The sequence below is a fragment of the Nestor notabilis genome, unplaced genomic scaffold (genome assembly GCF_000696875.1).
Source record: "Nestor notabilis isolate BGI_N333 unplaced genomic scaffold, ASM69687v1 scaffold19869, whole genome shotgun sequence".
NCBI classification, from domain to species: Eukaryota; Metazoa; Chordata; class Aves; order Psittaciformes; family Psittacidae; genus Nestor; species Nestor notabilis.
In genome coordinates, this window is record NW_009942719.1 from 12,602 (window position 1) to 21,945 (window position 9,344).

A 9,344-nucleotide genomic window follows, 5' to 3' on the forward strand; every position below is an offset into this window, starting at 1 on the left:
GTAACTATTAACTTTGAAACGACACATGATGTAATAATTATAATCCTTCAAGGAGTTATTTCCCCAAATTTCTATATGCTAAATATTGAAAGACTGTGACACAACTACTACTTCGAGTTGGTTTACTGTGTTGTTTGGAAGCATACTGCTGTGGGCTGCAAATATGTGGTAAGAAATACAGTAGGACTGATTTTTAATCCATTTAAAAAAATAGATGAAAGTGAGTACAGAAAGGTCATGGGTGGTGTGCAAACTCTTTGTAGACATCGAGGTATAGCACTTTGGCTGAAGATGCTCTTTAAGAGCAGATGTGTACTATTCTGATCTGAATGTGCTGAGGCTGGATTTGGGTTGTGGGTTGGTTTTGGTTTTTAAAGCTTAAATCCAGAAGTATCCAATAGGTGGGTATCTTACCTTGAATGTGTAACATTATGGCTACTGCAGTTCTTCAGAGTTAATAAAATTGAGAAAGAAAAGAAACAAGTCTAATTATATTAGTCTATGGTAATGTTATTGCATAAATTAGTGTACATAATACAGCCAGTAAACAACATTGAAAAGAATAAATGTGATGGGAAAGACCATTCTGGACCACTTGTCTATCAAGTTAACATCAGTCAAATCAGGGATTTTGACTTTGATCTGAGATGCCCTCCTTCGTAAGTGTCCTTTCTTATGAAGCCTTTGCCTGTCCAGAGCACTCCTACTGTAGAGGTCTCTGCTGGAAGTGGCTCTTCTGTACTGCAGGTTGGCACTGTCGTATGTGTACATGGTGGCGCGGCTGCCACGGAGGCTCGTGCACGCATCTGAACTGCTGATGTCATTTCGTACTTCAAGTGAGTTAAGAAGCATGACTCCATGGGGATCAACCTGTGTCAAGGAAGGAATGTGAATTAGACAAGTTCCTCAGCCAGCCCAAGGTGTTTCCCAGGCGGACAGGTACCTTCTTGCTCTACTGCTGAGGTGCTCCTGGGGCTGTAGTGACAGTTTTGTCTTGTACAGCGTTGAGAAGATGAAAAGATACTGAATGTACTTTCCTGACTAGTGTGAAATTAGCTATTAAGCATCTAAGTACCTTCCATCCTGACCTGGTTGCTTGGTCTGGGACCCTTTAATTCAGCTAGTTATATCATCCCGTGTAAAGTTTTATCTTTAAATTAGATCATGGTCTTTATGAAATACTGATTTTTCATGTCTTGTGACCTGGTGTTTTCAAATACTCAAAGTAAAAATTAAATGTTTCTGTCTCTGCCCATTTTATACAGATTTATACAGTTTTAGTGCTGTAGGTTAGTTTCAAGACCTGCTTTGTAATAATGGGTTCACTGGATGAAGAGTATGTAGGTAATGTGCATTTTATCAGTTATTGTAAAATGCTTTTAATGAGAATTAATTTTGGAAGATTACTACAGAGATGAAAATCACTACTCACAACAGCACATCATTAACTTGCCCATGCGCAGATAGAATAATCCATTTTACTCAATAAAACCTTATATTCAGTTGAATTTTTCTATGTTGGTACCAGAAGCAGTTGTTTCAAATATGTTTATCACTTAGTTCATTTGTGCTGTTAGTTAGTCAGGGCACTGTTTTAAGTGCCTAAGCAAAGAACTGAAAACTGCAACCAATCTATACATGTCCAGTACAAACAATGATATATGTATATAAAAAATATTTTAATATCATTGCATTTTTTATGTATGAATGTAATTAACTATTAATGGCTTCGTTACTACAAAGTGTTTACCTTTTCACTTATCTTTAGTTTTCGGCTTGTATGTAGTAAAACCTCTTTTAGAAAGTGTCTTTGGTGTTTCCAGGATGTCTCCTCATTTCGCCAATAAAGACTTCCTAGATGTTTCAAATTCCCAGATATTTAAACATCCACTGTAGCTCATATGAGGGAAATACACATTAGGACACAGACCTTTTAAATGAAACTTCAGAGACTTTGACTTGAGATTTGGGTATTAAAATTTTTTGTTGTAAACTGTGGTGTTGGACCTACTCCAAGTATATTATGATCTATACCACGACTGTCTGGCAATGCCTTTGTACCAAGGAAAAAGAAAATTACTTATTGTCTTACTTGTCTTATTGTCTTACTTGCAATGTTTAGTCTTGTGAAGCACCAGTGATATGCAATACTTTGTTCACACTCTGAGGTTTACATTTATAGCAAGACATAGCAGAGCTAGGAAATGATATAATAATCTACAGCAGGTAGAAGTATGTTCAAGAAAAAACTCCAAGCAGAGCACATGGGGAAATCGAGTCTCTGGGGATTGCTGCGGAGGAAAGCTGGAAGCCAGAGAAGCCTTGGTTCCACCTGGCAGCATGGAAGATGTTCCTTCCCATCGCTAGAAGGAGAAAACGTTGCATGATGACTGCTGGTGTATTTACACTGTGCCAAACTAAGCATTTACTAACTAAAAACAAGTAAAGGGGCTATTTGTACAAAAGCTACCCAGGAGAACTGTGGAGGGAAAAAAAGTCTTCTAAATGGAGTAATAAATCACCACAGAGAGAAAATACACTTGTCTGGTTTAGCAACTGATTCTATGTATGTTGAAATAAGCATTCAGTGGGGACATCCCTTTTCCCACCACTGTTTTGGTAGGAAAAACTCGCATATTCTGGATTAGAGAGGCCAGCTGGTTATAAACCAGCATGGTGTTTGCAATCTTTACTTGAGATGCGGGCTACCCAGTTTATTCTTTCTAGCTCAAGACTTCAAATTTAAGCAGAAGGAAGATCTAAGCTAGGGTCTCCTACTCTCCAGAGGGCTGCCATAACTATGGGACTGTTCATTACTCCTAAGTTCTGACATTTTCTGTGGAAAAAGCAACGATCTCCATGTAAAAAGAGATATTTTTTAATCCTCAGAAGGTTTGGTAGGTAAATGTTTTTCCCCAGTTTTTTTCCCCAGCTCTTTGAGCTGTCTTTGATTATATAACCTAATCTTTAAGCTAATTGACTTTAGTGTTATAATAGTAGTAACAGTAGCGCAAGCATCATTAAACAGTTATTATGGCTTCTTTTTTGTGAAGACAACTCATAACTGCCTACAATCGAAATTCATGGGGACGTTTCTTAAACTAATATGCCCTGACAGTTTATTATAAGCCAAGCAGTGTATGAATTCCCACTTTAAGTGTTATGAATGAACCTGGTATATTTTAAAATTAGTTTATTTACATCATTTTAGGCAGGATGATTTGTATACATCATGAAGCAATCCAATCTTTGAATTGCAGTCATTGTAATTCAGAGCAAAGAACCTTACACTGGTCTTGAATAAAGTAGCTCAGAGAAATACCAAAGCTAAAAGCTCTTCTTATGTACCTGGGTCAAATTCTCTGCTTCTGCAACATGAAATTGGACTAATAGTAGTTAATTTCCCACATTACTAAAAACCCTTTCAGAATTTGTTGAAGTTCACTCCAAAATATTCTTAAAACTTGTGCAGCTGAGGTTTTGTTACTAAAGCATAAGAATTCTAACAGTTCCCATATCTGGAATCTGGAAAATGTACAAATAGTTAAGGGATACTCCAAAGAGACTTGTTATTAATTTTGTTTATGTTAATGCTAGAATGAATTAACAGCAAATATGCACACTGTAAAAATGTCTTAAAATCTTTTTGCCCTTACTTAATATGAGGTTACGTGGGGCTTGCTGTTGGTTCTGTGCATCAGGAACAGCCAGCAGGCTTTATTTAACTCATTCCACTCCATGTCACAGTGATGAGGCTCTTTCCCCACATCAAATGGTATTGTAAGTGTAAAATAATTAAAGTAATAAAAAAAACATAACCCGACAGTCCTGTGTTAACCACATAAAAAAATAGTCAGTCAGCTCTAGGGTAAAAGCATGTTGGCATTCCTTGAAGAGGGTGAGTCCCAAATACTTAGTGCTGTCTGGAATGAGTTTTTACCTACCTACTTTCTACTCTTTTTTTATGTTAACTGGTGGGAGATGAAAGGTAAGAACTTTTCTTTTGTCTCAATACAAAAACATCCTTTCTTTCTCTTAATATGACAGATTCAGGGCCATGTTACTCATAAAAGCTGTCTTCTTGGAACAAATGCAGTAGTGTTATCACAATCTGATCTGCAAAGAAACAGGTTTCCATCCCAGGTGTTTTGTGGTTCACAAAAGGTTCAAAGAAAGGTGTGATGCTCTCCAGAACTGGGGGAGAAAAGACCATCCATCATCTGCCTTTTGTTGCCATTTATGAACCCCTCGATGGCTCAGCCCCTTTCCCGCTCACATTATGATTGCATCCTACCTCTTTCTCATGCTTAAGAGACATCTTCTGTGTAATGATTATTCATATTATAATTGTCTGGGGAAACAGAAGCAATTGTATACATAGACTATCAAAATATTTTCTTGCTGGGTAGTTTCCTCAGTGGCATCTAGCTTTGACAAATGGTCAAGGAGATATAAACAGTCTTTATCCTTTATTCAGAGAAACAGAAAGCTTTTTTGCTACAAATTAATTTTTGTTTTTGCATATTAAAAATTAAAATTACATAAATTATGAAACTGGAGAGGCTTTATTTCCACCTTCTTCAGACTGTAGAGCAAGAACAGCCACATATGAAACAGCAGTATGGTTTCCTCTTCCACCTGGTCTTCTCTATACTCTGTTAATATCACGGTCAGTTTGCTGAGTGTTGCTCATGTCTGAGGCTTTTGTTTCTGATGCAGGAATTTGAACTCTTTTAGTCATGTGAGTTGGATGTCAGGTGGGAACAAGAAATATCTTCACCTGGCACAAGGAGAGGAAGCACTGTTAAGTATCTTCTCCTGATTATAGGTCCCTGTAAGGATAAGTAGTATGGGTCAAGAGTAAAAGGAAAAAGTTACACTATAGCTGTATATACTTACAGCTGTACTTCCTTTGTGCTCCAAAAAATCTTTCCCCTGTTCAAGTACAGATATCATAATACCAGTGAAAATTCTCAAAACATGAAGCAGAGGGCCTGGGAGCTGTCTTCGTTAGAGATCTCATAACCTTACCATGCCCCACTGCTCTGGTCATGTGCATTCTTCCTGCTATTGGACATCTGCGTTTCCATGCTGAGTAAAATGAATGATCACTAGGTCCCACATCAATGTTATCATCTTCAGTGGGATAACAAAATCCATTGCTATCCATTCACATGTGTGTGTCTATGTGTATGTGAATATATATGTGTATCTAAATTCACAAACCTGCACTGTACAGGCAAAAAGCAGTTCACTTAAGGCATTTACAGTCTCAGAATGGAATTTCAGTCTAAAGTATGAACCCTTCCAAATCCTCATACAAAGCATGTGTGCCTTCTGTTTTCTGTCAGAAAAATGCTGGTGTATGCATGTGGTGCTCTGAAAAGTTCAAGTGTGGTTGTAAATACTTTCCATCCCATTCTGAGTACTGGTCTCAGCGTAATCTTTGTCAGTGTAACATTTAGACAGAAGTTTTAGGTCATGAGTTAGGGCTTTTTGTTAGTTAAAAGAAGTCTCCAAATATGTAGGAAAAAGAGCTTACCTGCACTCTTATCCTTCACACTTTCTCATCCTTAGTTCTGTGCACTAGGGCCCAGGCAGCCAAAGCTGACCTCTGAAGAAGTGTTGCTTCCCTCTTCATCATGAATCCCTGCTGTACTTCTTCTCACCTAGGCTGGGTTATCTCCAGAGCTGTTGAGGTGGCTGGTTAGAGTTTGTGTGTTTTGCTGTTTTTTCCCGTTCCTTAACTTCCACAGAAATGCGTAGATGGTGTCTGCACACAATAACCCATAACAGGGTGGCTTACCTCGTCTGCTCTGTGGAGGACAATACTTTGTGGGACCTTGGAGACTACTGTCAGCCTGGACTGAATTCATCCACCCACTGTAATAAAGCGCCTCCTACACACTGGGATAGGAGGCTAATGCAGGAAAGGGCTTTTAATGGGCTCATGAGTTCACTGAGACTGAGGACATGATGACTCTTAATGATGCTTAGTTGTAGTGGTGTGGCTGCTGGGACACAAAGAGCACAACTCTATAATTAATAAAGTATCAGAGTTTCTGAAATGTGCTTCCTGGCACGTATGTGAAATTGCAACCATCCATCAAGCTAAAGTCTTACCTTTAGTCAGAGTTTTATGTATCAGTCTCATTCTCCAAGCTGAACACATGGTCCAGTATAATTTTGTCCAAATGTTACCAGCTCAGGCCACAACAGTAGAGGAGTTTATAGGACAGCCTGGGTAAGATCTCATTAATACTTGGACGTAATATATTGTAAGAAAAGCAAAGAACAGAAGAAAATTTGGGGCTCATTAGGGGTTGTGTTTTCTTCTGAGTCAGATTGGGTGAAATACACCTGAGGAAAGTGTTCATTTCTGAAAAACTGGGAAAAAATGGAATAGGTTTATAGAAGTTTTTAAGTGCTCAGTGATGTACTGGTAGATTGTCCTAGTTTAAAAAAAGTGTCCATAATATTACTTCCTTGAGCTTGTCTGGCTTGCTTTTTCATAGGAGGTAGTTGTGGCCTGCCTGAATTTAGCCTGAGGGAAAAATCCTGACATCTGTGAAAACTGTTAGAGCCTAACAGCATCCTCTTTATGTTCCTGGAAGCTCAGTGGTGTAGGCTTCAATCATAACTCACTGGAGCAACAGTGTCTGTCTTTGTTTTCTATTTTTGGTGAAGTTTCTGTGTGTAAAGAGGAACTATATAATAAACATTTCTTCTATACTACCTTCTACAGCAAAGAAATATACAGTTGAAATGGTAAATATTTAACTTTTTTGTACCCCTTGTATTTCTGCTGTGCTGCAAATAAATGCTTGTTCTGAATATTCATTTGCATTTTCTGTAGTTTCTTACTCTGTTTTCAGTTGAAGATGGAATAAACCATATGTTGGTGTAATCTCCTTAGAATACCGTTTTTCTCTAGACAACCTTAAATGCTTTTACATATGTATTTAAATTACTTCTATCTTTATCATCATACACATCAACATTGTCACAACAGAAATAACATTTCGAAAATGAGCTTAAGCATTTTACCTGGACTCTATTTGTTTCCAGTCTGCTCTTCTTGCTTGTAGCATGTCCTGCCCTGCCTGCTGCTTTTTTCTGATGTTGGGGTCCTTTCCCAAAGAATATGTAGTTTACAAGGGCATATTCCAGCAAGGCCAGGAATACAAACACGAAGCATCCCATCAGGTAAATATCTATTGCTTTGACATAGGGAATCTTTGGCAAAGTCTCCCTGAGGTGGGTGCTGATGGTGGTCATGGTCAACACAGTTGTGATTCCTGTGAAAGGAAGAAAAAGACATTGACTAACAAGAATGGGAAAGAGCTTTGCATGTGAAAGGTGTAACGGCAGCATTGCCCAGCTACCGTGCACTTCTCATGCTCTTCTCAGGCTTAAGTATGTGATCAGATTCTTAACAGCCAAGGGAATGTGTTTTGCAGGACTGGAAATGAAGATACCCTTGCAGGCCTGCTGATAGTACCTTCCATGGCTTTCCATGCAATGGAGGGTGAATGAAATAGCCTTCAAAAACCCAAGCTATCTTGGTATATCTTGCCTTAATTTTTACAATAACTGTGCTAGGGAACGTGGTATTAGCTGACCTCTACAGTAAAGAGTTGATCACTGTTATTTCTATGTGAGGAAATGCTTCTCACTTTACTTAAAGCAGTAGCCCTGCTTGACCCCACAGGGTGACTTGCATTGTTCTGGGGAACCTGAATAAGTATCTAGCTTTTGACTGAAAACAGAGGATTGAAAGGAGAAAGGGAAACTTTATGATAAAGTGATGGTCTTTGATGAAGAGAAAGTGATATATATGCTTGTTTCAAAGCAGCTCTTCCTGTTAAAGAGGTGCTTTCAAGTAAAGTTAATTTCCACCTCACTCTGTTATCCATCACTGCATGATTTTTTTTTTTTTTTTTTTTTTTAATGTGTTTTGTCTTAGCTGGAAAAAATACTTAGTTTGCTTTAATCACATGTCATGAATGCATCTGGATAGTAGCTGTAGGCACAAGTGGCTTTCTAGCATTAGCATTTGAAAAGCCTATCTGCCTTGAAGCGCAGATAATGGCAGAAATCTCGGTTATTATGGAAAGTTGTAGGAAGAAACATGGTACAGGAAAGGACAAACTATGTAGGTAAACCAGGCTTATTTGGTGTAAGCTGGTGTGTCTCCACTCATGTCATTAGGATCTTGTCTATTCATTTCAGTCACACATTTAGCCTGAGAGGACACTTTTTAACATTAATGAAATGTTGATGCAGCACAACATAAATACCCTTAAGATAACTGAATTAGACCTTTATGCTTCAGTTTGGAAGCAAGGTACTTCTTGGCCTGATCCAAAGACCATCATGGCAACTGGAAGTCAGTCAGGATCCCAACCTAACTACAGAACAAGAACTTCAGATGCAGGGAAGGTGATACCTGCCTACCTTTCTGACAATGAAGACGCTGTGCTGCATGTGTAAGATCACAATGAATGCTGGTGCTTTCAGCTGTATGAATTTGGTGCTACTGTATTCAAAGACAGAAAGTATTCATGTAGTTCAGTGATTTTGAAGTTACCTAGAGCAACTCTGGCTGCAGAAGCATCATAATTGATCCAAAAAGATACCCATGACAGAATTGTTATGAGTGTGGAAGGCATATAGGTTTGCAAAATGAAGTATCCAATATTTCTTTTAAGCCGGAAGCTCAGTGATAATCGAGGATACGCTCCTGAAAGAAAGAAGTCATAAAATGACTAATGCCTAACAAAAGTTAGACACTGATATTTCTGGGCTGAGGAACAGGGGGAAGCTTTTTTAACTAGCCAGTTCTTACCTGTTGTAAATTCCACTCTCTTTGATACCATCTTGTAATCAACAACAGAAAATTGTGGGAGCTCGATGTTATTAACTCCTGTTACTGCTGATTCTCCTCCATTCCAGTAAAATTCAATATCATCAGTAGTGTATCCATCTGCAACAGAGGCATGATTCAATTATTGATTTTTCTTTTTGTTTTATTGCTTGGCTTAAATAGTTGCGGTTAAAGTGGAAGGAGCTGATGTTAATCAGGAACTCAGCCTCCTGTCTGTGACATTTCTGCTGTACAGAAACCACGTAGCCTCCTCTGTACTCTGGGGAAGCTTCTGGGTGTGGAAAGGGAGAAGACAGAAAACAAGGACAGAATATAAGATTAAAAGTCAATTTTTAGCTAGGTCTAATACTGCTACTTTTCATTCAGGCTTGAGTTGCCCAGTTAACCAACAAACTGGTATAACACCAACAAAACTTTTAAAGTCTCTAGGAGGAGCTCTGACAGTAAAACCAGGTTC

At 38.4% G+C, this 9,344-nt stretch overlaps 1 protein-coding gene across 1 annotated transcript; it reads right to left on the reverse strand.

The window, feature by feature from the left end:
- Nucleotides 1-522: 522 nt before the first annotated feature.
- On the reverse strand, nucleotides 523-8,986 carry GABRB1 (gamma-aminobutyric acid (GABA) A receptor, beta 1; the record flags this gene model as incomplete). Its single annotated transcript, XM_010021539.1, has 4 exons — nucleotides 523-870; nucleotides 7,048-7,298; nucleotides 8,591-8,743; nucleotides 8,849-8,986. Coding segments are annotated over 4 exons (890 nt in total), but the record flags the coding sequence as incomplete, so codon positions are not given.
- Between the last annotated feature and the right edge of the window lie 358 nt (nucleotides 8,987-9,344).